Source organism: Myotis nattereri (genome assembly GCF_964212035.1).
Source record: "Myotis nattereri genome assembly, chromosome: 17".
NCBI lineage: Eukaryota > Metazoa > Chordata > Mammalia > Chiroptera > Vespertilionidae > Myotis > Myotis nattereri.
The window spans coordinates 28935255-28954413 of NC_138092.1; the positions used below are offsets into that span (position 1 = coordinate 28935255).

General features: G+C 42.9%; 1 protein-coding gene across 2 annotated transcripts in view; it reads left to right on the forward strand.

The window, feature by feature from the left end:
- Positions 1-4827, forward strand: part of LYN (LYN proto-oncogene, Src family tyrosine kinase) — a 104606-nt gene extending 99779 nt beyond the window's left edge. For both annotated transcript variants that reach the window (XM_081111585.1, XM_081111584.1), the window contains exon 13: positions 3124-4827. In XM_081111585.1, the coding sequence (XP_080967711.1) occupies positions 3124-3326 (203 nt within the window). In that variant the 3' untranslated portion in view covers positions 3327-4827. The remainder of the gene's footprint in view (positions 1-3123) is intronic.
- Positions 4828-19159: the final 14332 nt, after the last annotated feature.

Genomic DNA, 19159 nt, shown 5'->3' on the forward strand with positions numbered 1-19159 from the left:
CGGCCACCCACCTCACCCTGCATGTGTGATAACATGTGGAGCCTCCCAGGTGCAGTTGATGGGATGACACGTCTTGCCGTCCCTTTCTGGTAGGGACTGTAGTTTCACGTTCCTCCTCTTGGCTCAGACCACTTCTGCCTCTGGCTGACAGGTGTCTCCTGGTTCACCAAAGATAGACTTTAAGTTTCTGTTTCTTGTTCTTTTGAGGGAGGGATAAATTAAAGAGGAAAAAAGGAGATGAAGCCAATGGTCCTTAACTTCACTATCTTAAAAGCAAAACTGTAATAATATTTATATGTGAATTTCTAAAGAAACTAGAGGGGATTTTGTGGTTGGGGTTTTGTTTTGCTTTGCTCTTATTAAGAGAAAGGAGGTTCAAAAAATGACAAAGTTTTCTGAAGCATCTTGTCTTTTCCAGCTGTTTCTTACCAGATATATGCAGCATCTCGGTGCCCAGTGTGAATCAGAGCCAGGAAACACATCCTGCTGCAAATAATGCTCACCCGGGTGGCAGCAGTGCTCAGGAAAAACTCCTTTGCCCTTTTGGAAACATTGTTGGGTGGGAGACTGTGGTCCTGTGGTAGCTGGTACTTCTTCCCTCTCACACACACAGAGGGCCCCCTAGTCTTTAAAGATGTCAGCGTTGCTGGAGCTGCTGGGCTCCCATCTCCTGCCGCTGACCCCCTATTCCTTTCTAATCTCTGCTCTGCGGCATTTTTCTCCCTCCTGTGCTCCTGCGTCAACCTTTAGTCTTTGCTAATTCCGACCTACTCCAGATATCACTTCCTGCTCCCACCCACTTCCCTATCCTGGGGGCATCTTCCCCACTGGGCTGTGTGCCATTTGAGGACAAGCCTCTGTCATCATCTTCTTTTTATGTCTCAGCGTTTAGTGCTAGCTCATCACCCATAGTAAATACTCAATAAATGCTTGTTCAGAGAATGAAAGACGAAATATGAACGTGCTTGCCTTTTAAGATCACCAGCCAACGGGTGTTTGCTGTCTTGACCTAACAGCAGACTAATTACCAAGTATCATCTTGACTCTTAGGGTCTGGTGGAGGTCTCCTTCCCACTCTTTCTTTCTTCTGTAAGACTCGTCATTCAATTGCTTTATTTTGTTTATTGGTTTACTTGTGCATAAAAAGATAGACTCCAGATTTCCTTCGTTCTATTCCTCTTATCAAGTCAAATCACCAAGCAGGATGTAGCATGCCTGGCTTTTTCTGCATCTTTGAGAGCGTTCTTCAGCATTAGGAGAATTCATGAGAACAGGAAAGAACAGTCTGCGGTGGGGTTAGGGGCCCGCTTCTGTGGACACATTCTGACCTTTATGCCATTGGAGGTTCTCCGGGAAGGAAGTGAAAGATACTCCTAACCAAGTGTACCGGTCCAGCTGCTTTTCTCTCACCCTGCATTTTAGTCCTCCCACCAGGATCCCTGACTGACACCCAACCCCCATGTAGAAGTAAACACAGAGATGTCCCCTGAAAGTTATTCAAGTGAGCTTGGCTAGTTTCAAGAGCCAACGCAGTGCCAAAGCCACACACAGAAGAGCCCCAAGTAAAGGAAGTGATACAGATTTGGCCCCTTGGCTTCAAGCAGTGAGAATGTTCCAGTTAGAACATTCCAGTTACACAAATATTTGAAGATGGTATTTCAGAAATTGACATGAGAAAAAATAATTCACCATCTAAACAACCAAATGGGTGGTGACCCATAATTTGGAAAACACTGCTTAGAGACTAAATTCAAAAGAAGGTTGTGTCCCAGATCTAATAAAAGACATTTCTCCTAATTTTCTAGCTAACTTTTAGTCTTCCTAGTGACCACTAGTGGTAAAAGCTATGGCTGTGGGAAGGAGAGAGCTGTGGAAGGGAAATTGGTTGTGATGAATGGAGTTCCGCATAGGCCAGGCAGTGTGCATATTCTGCATGAAAATATTCTGCATGGAACACGGCTCCTCTCTAGAGGAGTTCATAGCTCTGCAGAATAAGGTACACACAAAGCAGGCAAAACATACGGATTGGGTACATGATGTAACCCAAACCACTACATGAACTCGGTCCTCTGTCCCAGTTTTAATAATGGAAGAAAATGTTTTAATAAGGAAGAAAATGTTATAAAAATGATTTTTTTTCCTTAAAACTATTTCCAATAACAAAGATTAGAAGTTCAGTTTCTGAACTGTCGTAAGACATTTGACCATATTAAAAGCCATCCTCCATTCTCACTCCTCTCAGAGCTCAGTAAATGAACACCTTGTTCCCTCACAGGGTATGAGATTACACACATTCCAGATAATTTGGACATAATCAGTTGTCTTAGCTGAAGTAAGAATCCTGACTTCTTTAAGTAAACTTACAATGAAAAGCTGATTTTTAGAAATATTGGTATGAGGTAATGTATGTGCAAATGATTTTTATGATGTATTACAGGTAGACGCTGAAAAAATACAAAGGAAATTAGGATTGAGGGTTAGGGCTTGAGTAGTTCATTTCCAAAGGTCAGGCAAGCCCAGTATCCTCTTGTCATGAAAGAGAACTTGCTTTGTCTTCTACTTACCACATTTGCCTGTTTTCCCTTTGGCAAAATTAAAGCTGTCTTGATTATCTTTACACTAAAATTGATATTCTTTAGTTGCCTGCAGAAATTTTCTCAACCTTCATATCAGTTTCTTAGGGCATCCGTACCGATGCCACAGTCTGAGATCAAGGTGTGGGCAGGTTTGGTTTCTCCTGTGGCTTCTCCTTGGTCATAGATGGCCACCTTCACACTGTCCTCACATGGCCTCTCCTCTGTGCACACGCATCCCCAGCGTCTCTCTGTGTCCCGCCCTCTTCTTGTAAGGACACCAGTTGCCATTGGGTGGGGCCCACTCTAAAGGCCTCATTTGAATTTGATGACCTCTTTAAAGGCCTTATTTCTAAATACAGTCACTTTCCGAGGTATTGTGGGCTAGGATCCCACCATACACATTTGCAGGGGTCATGGTTCATTCCCTCACAGCCTCTAGAGCTGGCTTCAGTAATGGATGTGGGGTGTGGGTAGCAAGACCACTGCAGTGCTTACTCCCCAGTCAGGTTTCTAAATGGTCTGGCATTTATTTGTTTGTTTGTTTTAGGGAGAACGAATGCGGACGTGATGACTGCGCTGTCGCAGGGCTACAGGATGCCCCGCATGGAGAACTGCCCGGATGAGCTCTATGAGATCATGAAAATGTGCTGGAAAGAAAAGGCAGAAGAGAGGCCCACGTTTGATTACTTGCAGAGCGTCCTGGATGACTTCTACACCGCCACGGAAGGCCAGTATCAGCAGCAGCCTTAGAACACAGGAAGCCCTGGCGCCCCCGGCCGGCAGCTGCCTGGTGCACTGGTTTTCATGTGCTGACGTCATCGGTCATCCCTGCTTCCTGGAGTGAGGCTCCATTACTCAGGAAGACACACTCTCTACGTGGAAAAGTATCCTCTTCTCACAGGCTGATGCCCACAGCTCTGCCGCTGGGCCTGCTCCCAGATGGCCATCCTGCTTTGCTGGACCGACGTCTGAATACAGCCCTCTGAGAAGAAAACACCGGCTCTGCCCCAGATGCACCCACGTTGGCCTCTTGTTTACAATTGGATGTGAGACTCAAAGGTTCAGAGGCCATTTCAATCAATCCCACCCAGTAGCAGAACTAAGCTCACCTATAAAAGTAAAATAACCCGATGCCTCTCATGGCACGTGTTTGTATGTTCTCTATGCTTTGGCTTCTCTGTTTAAACATTACTAATCCAACCTGTTAGGTTTTCCCGTGAAGTCAGAAGCTTCAGAGCCTTTCCCAGATTTCCGTGATCGCCCCTCCCCCTAAATCTGAGACTGTTCAACATTTCCATCTGTGGAGACTGCCCAGACCCCCAAATAGGAAGCAGCCACGCTTTTCTGGTCTCTTTCCTGTAGAAGTGTCATTTGTGAGTCACGCAAAGCTGCTGAGTGAAGGAACATGGGCCTCATCCACTGCCGGGCCTTGCCCAGACCTACCAGGACTACCTTAAGAAGGACTATTTTTAAACGGTCCAGCTTTTCAATTCCACAACTTCCTATACACAGACTTTCATTGACAATGTAGTTTGGAAGAACAATGCAATTCTAATCTCTGCAGAACTGTATAGGGCCTTATAAAACATAGAAATTTCCTTTATTGCTTCAAATGATTTGAACATTATTTGAATGATCAAATATTAATGTTAGTTTTACTCAAAGTAAAAACTCCATGTTTGGGGGCTATGTTATGATTCAGCAATTTTCTAAATGGTGTAAGATGTGTGTGAGTCTATTTATACAGAATATGAAGGAAATGAACGACTGAGGAGGCGCCGATGAGTCACTGTAGCAAGGGATACAGGAGGTTTTGTTTACTAAATTTTTCTTACTACTGTAAGCTTTGAATGGAAAATGCTGTGTCACATGTTTCACTTATGCTGTCCTGTATATACCTAATATTTCTATTTTTTGATTTTATTTTAATACACCTGGTCCAATAACATCTCAAGCTTTTTACTTGTGTCTAAGATTTTCAACTATTGTCCATGTAAAAATGAGTACCAGTTGTGGGGGAAATGAGAGGTGATTCCATATGGTTACATGGTTTAAAAGACTTGTACAAGTTCTGCCTCCATCCTTTGAGCAATTTCAGAATGGAGACTTGAAAGGGATACCTGGACATCCTTTATGGGGCCAAGTAGGGTTTGTTTTCAACTAGGCTTAGCAGGCACCACTAAAATCTCACCTTGGCTAGACCTTGGGTACCTAGGGGAAGGGATAAAATATTCTACTTTTACCTGACTTTTATCTTCTTTTCCTGTGTGATTTTTTAAAGTGTCCTTTCTAAAATATTCTTCAAGTCTTGATTCGCAAGTGCCACATTCACAAAGATAGATTATCATCATGGAATCTCTGCACAGCTAATCACTTGATTGACAGTGGGGCACCCATCTGTTCCCATGTTCTTTCCCAGTCACACGCATGGCCCAACATATTATGTGGAGAGAAGGTGTAAAGCATTCCTAAAGCAGAAAGAAGTCTCTAGAATGACTAAATGTATCTTCACCTGGTTTTCCTTCTCTCCATTCTGCTTCCTTTGGACATTTTTACGTTCAGCTTTTCCTCTCGGTCAGGTGTGTGGTCCCTTCCTCAGGTGCCTCCAGCAGTTCAGGCCACGTCACTCACTTCCAGCACATGCTCCGGCCACAGAGTGCTCAGTGGTCAGCACGCACGGCCTCCTCCTTCGGCCGTGGGAGTCCACCCTCCCCGTGGCTGACAGGCAGAAGGAGGGGCTGAGTAGGTTTTGTATAATCTTAGGGTCTCCAGGGGTGTGCAGGATGGTTTACATCATCACAGCTCAGGTCACGAAGCACCTGAAAGATAGAATGCCTGCTCCCCAAGATCCTGACTCTACTCGCTGTTCGGCAGGGAGGGCTGGCGGCCTGGCACGACACTAGAAAAGTGTCCCCCGTGAATATAATGTTTTCTCAGGCTTGAGAGCCGCTCCTCTAAGCTTTGACCCGTTTTGCAAAGTTATCTTCTCAAAAGAAGACCAGCCTTCTCTTTCCTCAGATGGTTTGGTTTCCCAAGGGAGGAATAGAGGAGAAAGAGGGAGAAAATGGTTTACCTTTTCCCTTTCTTATGAGCTCGAGGCTCACGGAACTTAAAGTAAAGCTTAGAAGCTTCCCCCTGGGGTCTTTGGTAGAAAGGGACAGGGACTAGGTGCCAACGCCGCCCGCCAAGCACGCCTCCCTGGATTCTGCCAGAATCCACTAGAGCAGCACACCGCCCAGGCCTTCTTTTAGGGGGGGGTCTGCACCTCGGGAGCCTTGACTCCTGTCCCAATGTGCACAAGAGGTCAGTAGAAGGAGGATAGGTCAAGGGCACCGAGATGTAAGTATCAACTCATTTCCAATTTTGCCTGTGGAAATGGCTTTCTTTTGATCTCTCCCTTCGCTCAACCAACTACATCCGGGGCAGTCGCTTCCAAAGGTACTCAGTTCTGAAACACCAGCGTCTTGATACGGTCAACTGACTTAAAACATATGCCCACCCTGTGGCTCATCTAGCCCTTACGATTTGACTGCCACGTTCCACAACCAATCCACTGCTTGCGTTCTCAGCCACGGGCACCTCTCACCACCAGCCAGCCTTCCCCTCAGGAACATCATCTTCTGCTTCTGCCTTGTGGAATGGAGACTTCAGTTCTGTGCCCCCTACATTTTGACTAAGAAGTTTTTAGATGAAGTGGAGATGAGACTTGCCTTCTTCCCGATGGGAATGTGATTAGAAACACACAAAGATACACGCCCACCGCTTTCTCAGTGCCCCCTTTTGTGTTCTGGCACTTTTATAACGAGACCTCTCACTCGGCTAACAATCCCTGAAGGTCTGGCAGGGACTAGCACTAGTCCACGGCTGAACAGTCAGGTGCACTTTGGCCACAGAAGGGATAGATTTGTTTCATATTATTTCCCTGTAAAATGAAGTACTTTGCTAGTGGTATCTCCCTGGCTTCGGTGGGTATGCCAGGTGGGCAAAGGAATTACTTATAAAATGCTCCACTGGAGTCCACGTAGATGTGAGGGGAAATTTCTTGTAAGCAATTTTATTTTTACAAAAAAAAAAAAAAAAGTCGTGCATGCATTCATCATAAATTGTTTTTAAAAAAACAATTTATACAGAATATACTGTTGAATAAAATGCTTTGATAATATTCATGCTCCATTTTCTAACATGAAGATATATTAAACTGATAAAAATTTTATCCCAGAAAGTTCTAATCTGATAGATGTATAGGAAGAACGCCTTCCAATTTAATTTTTATATTCTTTTTTTTAAAAAAAATTTTTTTTATTAATTTCAGAGAGGAAGGAAGAGGGAGAGAGAGATAGAAACATCAATGATGAGAGAGAATTATTGATTCGCTGCCTCCTGCACGCTCCCCACTGGGGATCGAGCTCGCAACCTGGGCATGTGCCCTTGACCGGAATCGAGCCTGGGACCTTTTAGTCCGCAGGTCAATGCTCTATCCACTGAGCCAAACCGGCTAGGGCTAATTTTTTGTATTCTTATGAATCTAAATGCTTCAGAAAGGAGTGAGTGCCAAAAATGTCACAGGATCTTCAAGATGGCCACCATATAATATTGGATACATCCCTTAAATGTGGAAGTATTGGGGCAGTTTTAGTGGCCTTCATCTCTAGGTCCTTGGAAAGCTATTAGAAAGCATCTGAATTGGCCAATGTGCAATATCAACACAGAACTTCTAGAATCAAAGGTGGCTTTCTTGCCAGCACCAAAGGTCAATGCATATTTCAGAACAAGAAAACAATCTGAAAATTTTTTACACTGATGCTGGGCTTGGACCCTTAATTGATCATCTGTTACCCTTAGGGTCAGATGTGTTTTTGATTTCAGGGTGGTTTTTTTGTGTGTGTGTTGTTGTTTAACTTAAAAGGTAAATACAAGGAGTATTAACTGAATATTTGGTAGTGAACAGTGGAGGGGAAAAGAAACTTTAGTCAAATGAAATATTCCTGCAGAAATATGCCTGAACTCATACTAAGTGGGATGAATGTAGCCTATAAATTGCTTTAGGTCAGATTTTACCTTCCAATGAGTTCTAAGATGGTTTGCAGAGTTTTTTGGACTTTGGAATTGTGGGTAAGGGGACAAACCTGTGCCCAGGGAGCTGGAAGGATGTTTGAGACCTTTGGATATCAGTGGCGTATCTGATTCAAGTGGAGGACATTGGGGGTGTGGTTACCCAAAACCCATTATATGCAGGCATGTTCTAAGATGCAAAACAGTTATGTGTCTCTTTAAAACAACAGAGTCATCCCTAGACGGTTTGGCTCAGTGGGAGCGTCAGTCTGTGGACTGAAAGGTCCTGGGTTCGATTCCGTTCAAGGGTACATCCCTGGGTTTTGAGCTCAATCCCCAGTAGGGGGCATGCAAGAAACAGCCAATCGATGATTCTCTCTGATCATTGCTGTTTCCATCTCTCTCCCTCTCCCTTCCTCCCTGAAATCAGTAAACTAAACAAAACAACAACAACAACAAAAAAAAACAGAGTCATTAATATAATCTCTGATCACATGCACCTCAGGGAGGTCTGATACTCAGCCATTCAAGTTGGGGAGAATGGCGAGTGGTTTCAGTTGTCCACAAGAGCTGCCAGTGTACTGTGGTTGCTAGGATAGTTAAGGGATGCAGAAGTGGGCTACATTCAATGCTCAAACAAGGCCACACACAAAAAGATGCTCTATCCATGAAAGCCAGACCATGTGGAGCATTACATTCTATTCTGAATGCTTCATGGCCGAGTCTCAAGTCTTAACTACCCTGGAAAAGTCACTTTGATGTGAGCGATGGGGTGTGCGTGAAAGAGTCGAGAGCATGTCAAAAGAGGAAGTCTTTGGACAGTTCATGGGAGCCACAACACAGATGTTTTGATGAGAGATATAAGTGAAATCATTTAAAAACATTTGCTCTGTCAAAGAATTGTATTTCGAGTCCTTCTTCGTGAGACATTTTTTTCAAAGAAGGTTATCACTCCTAATCTCCTTTTTGTTAATATACTTAACCCTAAATAAGGTGTTCGGTGGGCTAATAGTAGCCATGCAGTACAGTTCTTCATTGAACAGTTCCCTGAACACAGGAACCGTGGGTGTGCAAGGGACATGGGTGTTTAGTCCCAAGTTGCCCGCCTTCCGGGGACAAGTACAGTGACGATACAGGTAGACAAGGGAAGTATCATAAGGGAACGGCAAGTACAGAATGCGAAGACCATTCTGAGCGATCACAGAGCTGATGACAAGAACAGGCTTCACCCATACGTGACGTTAGGCATTAACTGTGAAGGGGGACAGGGCGCAGCGCCCAGCGGCTGGCTCAGTGGTGGAGCATCGACCTATGAACCAGGAGACCACGGTTCGATTCCCGGGCAGGGCACGTGCCCAGGTTGCAGGCTCCATCCCCAGTGTGGGGTGTGCAGGAGGCAGCCGATCAATGATTCTCCCTCATCACTGATGCTTCTATCTCTGTCTCCCTCCCTCTCTGAAATCAGTGAAAGTATATTTTTAAAAATAAAGTAAAAGGAGGCTGCAGGGAGAATTCTGAGAAAGGATACAGCAGCAGGAGTCGGGGCAGAGAAGTGCGGGAGCATAGATGGCCAGGGCCGCCCAGACTGCCAGCCAACCAGCGTGTACCAGCATGGCCTGGAAGGCTTCTTGGAACAGATCACTGCACCCCGCCCCAGAGTGTCTGGTTCTGGGGTGAAGGTCTGGGGCGGGACCAGGCCATAAGGGCTGGCTTTCCTGGCCCTGGATCATCCTTTGGGACCCACTGGACACACAGGGGCTCAGCAACAGGGGAAGCCAGTGACCCCGAGAAGGCACCTCCTGGAGAAATGCGAATCCCGGGGAAGAGTGCGGACTTGACTAGACCACCTGGTAACAGCATGGCCTGTGGACCCTGCTGCCTGGCCTCCTGCCCGGGCCCTGCTTACTGCGCTCACCCACAAAGTGAGGGTGAAAACGGTACTTGCCTCCCAGGGTTGTGATGAGGGACAAACGCAGAAATATTTCAGTACAAGCCGCTCACCTAGTGGAGTGGGTCGGTGTGTTTGTGAAAGACATGAAAACAAGATGTGTGTTGAGCAAGCAGTGAAGTGCAATGCGACGTCAGAGAAGCACGTTAGGAAGCCCAGTGGGCGGCGCAGAGGCATGGGTGGGCAGGAGAAGCAGCCGCAGGCCCAGCGGAGGGAAGAGAGGTTTCCAAACCCACGTGGGCCGTGGTGGGAGGCACTGCAGCCACAGATACCATACCCGGAGGGCCTTTGAGGGAAAAATTATTTTAAAACTTTTCTTTCATGACGGAAAGAGGTCTCTTCTCATTATTTCAATATACTGCCTCCCATCAAAGGTAGGCGTCCAGTTTTTGGTGTTTTCAGGCATCTGTGTTAACGTTTTAATGAACATTTTGGGTAGAATGGTAATATACTTCAGCAGAGATCTTAGGAAGAAAACTTAATTCTCACTGTTCTGCTCACAAGAGTTCTTGCGAGGGTTAGTTCAGTGCTGCCCAGAATGTGGATTCTTCTCCCCCTGTCCTTCCTTGAACTAAACTGATTTAAACCGGCCGCATAATTTCCCCAACCTCAGCCTCGCAGTGAGATGGGGTGCTGACAGGGTAGCAGTGAGGCTCTCAATTAGAAATCATGTCTATGAGAAGCCTTATTTCTCTTTAATCAGTTCATTTTGTTTAGATGCTCAACCAGGGACACCTTGCTTATTTGCATAGTCTGGACAATATCTTTCCTTTCTTTCCATGAGTTAGCCTCATACAATTTGCCCAGTTTTGTAAAATCTCATTATTAATCAAAACCTTTAAAAATATTGATGCTATTATTGGACCTAGTCAACGTCCAAGAATCTCAAATATGTGAAATAATGTAAAAATGCTTGAATAACTTGTAGGCTTGAATGTACTCATTTCACCACTATTTACAATTCAAAAATATTGAAACTTTTTAAATAGCTGAGTTATTCATTCAGCCACTCTGTAGTAAAGACCTGATATGGGTCCAGAATTATGGAATACACTGAAGATCTTTATAGGCTAATTTTAGCCAATTAGAAAGGAAAGATTAACAGAAGTACATAGAACATGTTAAGTGACATATATGTAATAAAGTGAGATAATATCCATGAAACATTCTTAAATAGGGATAATCAGAATATAAAATTATTTACAAAGAATGATTAGACCTATTTTTTTTAAGTCATAAAGAACAAAGAAAGCACTTCAAGAGAGCACACTCAAATCTTAACAAAAATTGAACTGGGATAGTTTTCATCTATCTTTCCATTTCTGTCATTACATATTACTTTAATAATGGAATAGAAGAGTGCTCACAGAATAATGGAACTAAATTCTCTTTGTAGACTGAACAAAATCAATTAAAATAAACAAGTTGGGTTTTTAAAAATAAAACGCACCACATGGATGGGGCTATGTCAAAGAAAGTAACACAGGAGCCAACTGAAAGTTTTCCCAAAAGCCCAAACTGGAACAATTTGAGTAACATAATAAGTAAATTAGTATTGGATTATAAACCAGAGCATGAAAAAAAATATTCATGAATCCACACTGGTATAAATAGCTACATAAATAAATAAATAGAGGAGAAGAGAAAATTTTCCCATGAGGAGTAAGTCCCAATAATTTATGTACTTTGCCTTCAAAGAGGTGAAGCATAACACCCCACTCAAGTGTGCCCTGCGCACATGGACTTTCTCCCGGAGAGTCTGCAGTCAGGCAAGAGGGGGAAGGGAAACTTACTGTGGAGAAGTCTGACAAGCACCCCCTCAGCCAGGTGGTCAAAGCCACATCAGCAGTGATTGGTCCGATTGACGGTGTGTACCCTTGATATGATACGATGAAATGGCATTTTATCTCTGGTCTTTCTCCCCCAAATCCATAGCCCCAGTCTACTCACTAGAAAAACATCAGACACATTTCAGCGGAGGGGCATCTTGCAGTATACCCAGCCAGTAACCTTCCAAGCCATCACGTTCATCAAAATCAAAGACAGTCTGAGATTCTGCCACAGCAAGAGCAACAACCTAAGGAGACATAACGGCTAAATGCAAGAGGTGATCTGGATGCGATCTTGGAACAGAAAAGGGACATTTGGTTAAAATGAAGGAAATCTGAATAAAGTGTGGACTTGACTTACTAATAACGTCAATATCAGTTCATCAGTTGTGACAAATGCACCATACTAATGTAGGATGTTGATAACAGGGGTAACTGCATGCAAGGCCAATGAGAACTTGCTGTACTGTCCTTGAAATTTTTCTGTAAACCTAAAACTTTTCTAAAAGTAAAGTTTATTTGCTAATAAACTAAAAAAGGTAAACAAGTTTGTTCTTGGTACCAGGAAGCCATGGTTACTGGTATTTACGTTTATCCAACATCTCAGTTACATTATTTAAGAAAGCCATCCTTTTTTCCATTGTAGATCCTAATTCATGAAGTTAAAACTTCATTAAGAACAAGAAGTGAACAGAATGTTTTTATCTGACTTCTGAAAAACACAAAGTAACAACCCAACCCATACAATAAGCCTTATGGACGGTTGGTAGTCAATTCCAGTCAAATACCTCAGGGGACAGCGCCATCTAGTGTTCCATCATGAAATGAACCAATGGTGGTTTCAGTTACTTCTCTGACCCTCTAGCCTTTCTAGATGCAATCTTGGAACAGAAAAAGGGCATTTGGTTAAAACTTAAATTCTACATCAAAACTGGAAAAAAAGAAAGAGAAACATATCTCCCCCCCCACCGCCAAGAAAGTACTCATAATCTCCAATGACTTGAGCAATCAAGTGGAAATAATTTGGTTTCATTTACAACTTTAGCCTAGAATCTGTTTATAAAATGCCTACTTTATGTTCAAGACTTCAGTCCAAAACTAATATGCATGAAAGAGATTTCATCAGAAACACAAACTTATAGAAAAAGTGTAATAATATAGTCACTTTTTAAAATTTACAAAAATAAACCTTATAAAACAGCAGATCTCAATTCTAAGTGTAGGTTTCAGAAACTGCAAAGCTATACACTAATATTGTGTTATTTAACTTTAACCCAACACTTTACATATAGTTCCTTTGCTTAATAAGTTTATGTTTATTTTAATATCATCATGTTATTCATAAACTTATACATTTAGTAAGAATAAACAGTGAAAGAGGAAAGCATGAGCTCAATTAAGGTCTAAAATTACTCAAGTGAAAAACAATGAAATGATTAGTTAACATATAGTGTTTTTGAACCAGCATGACTTTTAAAAACATGTCATAAAAGAAAAGAAACACAGCTGAAATAACTGGCACCTTCCAATTGCAAATAACCAAAGTAGCAGTTTGCCTACAGTATAAAGGGCCAAAAGTTACTTCCCCCAAATGTCCTCTATGATTGGCAGATAGAATAAGTGGGACAAAGAAAAACACTCGAGCTCTGGCCGGTTCAGTTGGTTGGAGCATCGTTTCGTACACCAAACTGTGCAGGTTCCATCCCTGGTCAGGGCCCATAAGGAAGGCAACCAATCAATGTTTCTCTCTCTCTCTCTCTCTCTCTCTCTCTCTCTCTCTCTCTCTCTCTCTCTCTTACCCAAGTCAATAAAAAACACCCTTGGGTGAGGATTAAAACAATACTCCAGTTATTCTAGTAGTCCCCACTTAGCTGTGGTTTTGCTTTCCTTGGTTTTAGTTATCCACAGTCAACTGCAGTCTAAAAATATATGAAAAAGTCCAGAAATAAATAATTCATACGTTTTAAATTGCACGCAGTTCTGAGTGGCATGATGAAATCTCACGTTATCTTGCTCTGTCCAGCTTTGGACGTAAAGCATCCCTTTGTCCAGCGTCTTCGTACTACATGTGCTCCCTGCCTGCCTGCCTGATAGTCGCTCAGTCATCAAATTGACTATCCAGGCATGGCAGTGCTTGTGTTCGAGTCACCCTTATTTTACTTACGAATGGCCCCACATTGCAAGAGTAGTGATGCTGGCAATTTGGCTTTGCCAAAGAGAAGCCACAACGTGCTTTCTTTACGTGAAGAGGTGAAAGTTCTCAACTGTAGGAAGAAAGAAAGAAAGGCAGGAAGGAAGGGAGGGAGGGAGGGAGGAAGGAAGGAAGGAAGGAAGGAAGGAAGGAAGGAAGGAAGGAAGGAAGGAAGGAAGGAAGGGAGGAAGGAAGGGAGGAAGGAAGAAATCGTATGCTGAGGTTGCTAAGCTCTACAATAAGAATGAATTTTCTAGTTGTGAAATTGTGAAGGAAAAAGAAATCTGCGCTACTTCTGCTGTCACATCTCAAAGTGCACAAGTTATGTTGGTGGTGCGTGATCGGCGCTTAGTTAAGATGGAAAAGGCATTACGCTTGTGGGCGGAAGACATGAACAGAAAGCCAGTTCTGATCAATGACATGTTGGGCCAGAAAGCACTGAGCCTACACAAAGACTCCAGTGAGGTGTCCCCTAAAATGAATGATACCACCCGCTTTCTGCAAGTGACGGGTGATTATAGATTTGGGACTAGGTTTGGACTGAAAAATATAAAAACTACTGGAGGGAGAGAACATTCACATAACTGTTTTATGTATACTGTTATAATTGTTCTATTTCATTATTAGTTATTGTTGTTAATTTATTACTGTGCCTAGTTTATAAATTAAATTTTATCTTAGGTATGCATGTATTAGGGAAAACATGGTATATTACTAGCCACAGTTTCAGGCATCTCTACTGGGGGTCTTAGAATGTATCCCCCATACTGCAATTTGAATAGCCCTTTTGCCCTCTCTGATCACAAAAGCATACTAAGATAGACCCTTGAAGCAATTATTACCACCACACCTTGGTTTAAGAGGTGCAGCCTTGTATTAAGAAGTCATCTGTGAATGGGGGTGGGGGAACATCTGTAATACTTTCAACAATAAAAATAAATTTTTCAAAAAAAGAAGTCATCGCCCTGGCCGGTTTGGCTCAGTGGATAGAGCATCAGCCTGCAGACTGAAGGGTCCCAGGTTCGATTCTGGTCAAGGGCACATGCCTGGGTTTCGGGCTTGGTCCCCAGTGGGGGGCATGCAGGAGGCAGCCAGTCAGTGATTCTCTCTCATCATTGATGTTTCTATCTCTCTCTCCCTCTTCCTTCCTCTCTGAAATCAATAAAAATATTTTAAAAAAATAAAAAAAGAAGTCATCTGTCAGATAAGATGGTTTTTTGTTTTTCCAGATGTCACGAAGATTCAGTTGGTAGAGAACGTAATGGCTCTGACCATTTATCCAGGCTATAATTTATCTTAGTTTCCTTTTCCTTTTTCACACAAAAACCTCTCTTAGGTTTGGGACTTAAAAGTTTTCCTGAACTCAAGCAACTTCCTGTCCAACTTAAATGATATCTGCGGTATGGTATATCTGCTGACAATTCGCCCCATTTTATTAGTTGATGTGGGTTTTTTTAAGATTTTAAAATTGAGTTTTTAGAGAAAGAGAATGTTTAGAGGGAGGGAGGGAGAGAAACATCAATGTGAGAGGGAAATATCGATCGGCTGCCTCCTGCACACGCCCCACTGGGGACAAGTGCAATGGGGAGGAGCTGCCTCCCCCTCCAACCACCACAAAAATAGAAAAACCAAAACCCAGGCGGGAACTTGAGGAGAAGGCGGGGATCTTAGGGGTGCTGGGAAGAATGGCCTTTTGCTGTGCTAAAATGAGGACTGGTGGGTTCTGGGTGAGGAAGACAAAATTCATCCCCTAGGCAGCAGGGGAGTGCCAGCCAGGAGCCGGGAGGGGTGCCCATCAGGATATGTGTGGGAGCAGCCCCGTGGGCATGCTAGGCAGGGGGCTCCCCTGCAGTACCTGTGGGCTCTGTGGGACTCTCCCTCGCTGTCCGTGGAGAGCAAAAGTGGCAGTTGTTACTGGATTTCATTCGTGAACCCTCATCCATAGACTGAGGATGCCACCCTGCACCCCACAGGGCTATATTCAGAAGTAAGAGAGCTACTGTGTGTGAAGATGTTTGCACAGTGTCTGACATAGAACAGCCACCCCAGAAAGATTTTTATTTTTCATCTCTCAGAAAATGACAGTAAGGATACTTACAAGTAAGAAAGGTTGGGGATCCAATAGGCATATGCCAGGTGTTCGGTGGGGCTCCCGCTAAGTGAAATGTGGTTTCGCCCTCTCCCGCCAGGCAACCCAGAGCCCTCGGGCTGTGACATTGGGGACACCTTCTCCTCTCCTGGGCCTTGGGCCCAGGCCAGCTCCCTGAACCCTCCTTTCTTCTTTGTGGAGGCTCCCAAGGATGCTTTCCTCTCAGTGGCAAACCCCAGAGTCTCTCCTTTGGGCTTTTTATTCTCCAAAACAGGATTCTCTTCAGCTCCCACTTTCTTATAAGGCCCTTTCTACTTACAGGGTTTCTTATAGCGAGAAGCAGACATTATGAAATAAGAAGGCACAAAGTCCTGGTCCTCCAGGGCCCAAATCCGGAGCCACAAATAGAAAGCCCGTGGGCTCCTGCTCTATCTCTCTCTGCATCCTCCTGAGACGAGGTTTCAACAGAGACCCCTCCTCCTCGCCCCCAATACCAAAGGGATGGTGGGTTTTAGTTGAATTTTCTTTGAGAGATGTCCATGGTTGTAAGTTGATTTTAAAATAAATGAAAATTATAGACAATAAGCACATTTCCTTGTTTAGCAAATGAAGTAGGATTTCCATTTTAATTCAACTCCTCACCATTTGGTGTTTGTTATAACTTCAGGAATTGTTCACTGATTTTGCAAAATTTTATACATTACTGTGATTATAAAAATATCTTAAGGTTGAGTAGATTTAAAACAATATAATGACCTTCAGTGCTGTTGATAAGTGAGTTAAGGTCACAGAGTTTTGTGGTGTTGTTTTTTCATATATACTTTTCTTATTATTTCAGAGAGGGAGAGATAGAAACATCAATGATGAGACAGAATCATTGATCGGTTGCCTCCTGCACGCCCCCCACTGGGGATCAAGCCAGCAACCTGGGCATGTGCCCTGACCAGGAATTAAACCCGTGACCTTCTATTTCACAGGTTGATGCTCAACCACTGAGCCATACTGGCCAGGCAAGGTAACAGTTTTATAATTGAATGAGATCTGAAGTATACATCACTGCAGGTGTGAATACATTTCCACCAACTACACAGGCAGATTAATGACCAAGGAGGCTATTTTAGTAAATTTTCAAGTAAAAAAAAAAAAATTGCCCTCAGGAATCTCTTCAAAGTTGCAGTTAAATTGTGTGATTAAAATTTTCTGTAATAAATTTCATACCAATTCTGAGTTCCTGGGATTAATAACGAACATACAAAGATATTGTGCCGCGAGTGAGTTCTGGGACCTCCTGCAGAACTGAAGAGACATGGGCAGGGTGGGTGGAGAGGTCCTGAGGGCTGGTCTTAATGCCACCACTCCTTATAAGGGGCCAGGCAGTGCCAGGGTAGGGCACCACGCTCTCCAGTCCCAGGTAAAAGGCAAAGAGAAGGAATGCCATAGCCCCCGTGTTTGAAAGGCATGAGGAAATGAAATGGAGGCAAGGGGGTGGTACAATTCCCCTTGGTTCTGAAGAGAAGAGAGCTGAACATGATCCCAGATTTATTTCATTATTACAGCATACAGCTCTCGCCCTTCACAACACCCACGGAACTTTAAAGGAAGACAGAGAAAATAAGCAACTAATCCCATTGAGGGGCTCCTTCTCTTCCCTCAATGTCCAGGACATCCTGACCACAGATCTCCACGAAGGACAGCCACAAGATGCAGGAGGAAAGGAATAGAGGAAACTGGTTCAGTTTGTGCCCTTGATTCTCCAACCTGTTTCAACTGCTTACATAAGAAGCAGCTAATTATTGAGGAGCTGGCATGGGAATTAAAAGAAAAGGGGCCTTTAAAAAATAATAAAAGAGGAAGAAGAGAATGGAAAATGCTAACTGTTCATCAGGCATCCTGTTTCTGTATCTGATAACCTACTATGTGTTGGCTAAATCAATTCAGTAGCATCCACCTTCGAATGATAGAATTTTTAGATCCAACTTGGGGAAGGTTGAGCTTTTTCTGTGTAATTATAGAAAAAAGGGTGTCCACATTAGCCCAACCAGTGACTCCCAGAATCACAAGAGTCATGGTAAGCCAACTAAGTGAAGACAAGAGGTATCTGGGAAAGTTAAAGGCATTCATACGTATATGAGGGGGAAGGAGTAAGAAGGCAAGACATTTGTGAATGCTAATTTTTAAAGGGAAGTATAATTGCAAAGATTAATGTCCTTGTACAGATTAAATAATGTCATTTACTACAGCTCCCTACGTAGAATGTTTATCCTCTTTGATCTCATCTGAATACAAAAATGATGGCATGGTTGTTTGTGGAGAGGCCCACAGGATACAGACCTTCTGCAAAGGATTGGGAACCTCTGAGTTCTGAGATAAAAACTTTCCTGTATATTTACCTTCCACAAGAAGAGAACATTTCTTCTTTGGCACTTCTCTCCTTTTTTGTCATTTTATTTTATTTTTTCCCTTTGGCACCTTCTTAACCTGGTTCAGGTCCCTGACTGATGTCAAATAGCGTTTCAGTACAAGTAATGTATCACAGAATAGAGAGCACCGAACTGTTTCTATATTTGAACCATTGCTCATGTAAATGGCGAGGCTATTTCAATGCGAAAATGCATTCCCCACCCAGCCCCAATAAGTTTAGTACCCACCTGGCACCACACATAGTTATTAGTGTTATTAACTATATCCCCCATGCTGTACTTACATTCCCAAGACTGTTTTATGATTACCACTTTGTACTTCTTAATCCCACCTTTTTTCACAAAACCCCCTCCATTCTAGCAACCGTCAGTCTCTGTATCTATGAGTCTTAAACAGTCATCTTTAGATTAAAAATAAGAAAAAAATCGATTTACCTTCATTTATTCCTTTCCCTACATTCTTCCATTCTTTATATAAATCTGGGTCTGACCTATATAATTTCCTTCTGCCTGAAACTTTCTTAATTTTCCAGGAAGGTCTGTTGGCAATGAATTCCCTCAGGTTTTGTTAGTCTGAAAAAGTCTGTATTTCTCCTTCATTTTTAAAAGATAATTTCTTTCAACACTAAAGAGTTTACTCCATTCTCTTCTTGCTTGTATGGCTTCCGTGGAGAAGGCTGCTGTATTCTTATCCTTGTTCCTCTATAGGCAAGTTACACACACACACACACACACACACACACACACACACACACCCTCCTTCCCACCTGCCCATGGATTCTTTCCGTTTTCTCTTGTCTTTGCTTTTTCTAGTTTGAATAGGATATACCTAACTATAGATTTTTAGGTATTTAACTGGCATTATGTTCTCTAAAATTCTTGGATTTGTAGTTTGGTATCTGTCAATAATTTTGGAAAACTACCAGATATTACTTCAAATATTTCTTCTCCATTCTCTTTCTGGCATTCCAATTATGCATGTTACAACTTTTATAATTATCCCATAGTTCTTAGATGTTTGGCTGTTTTTTCCACTTTAAATTTTAGTTTGAGA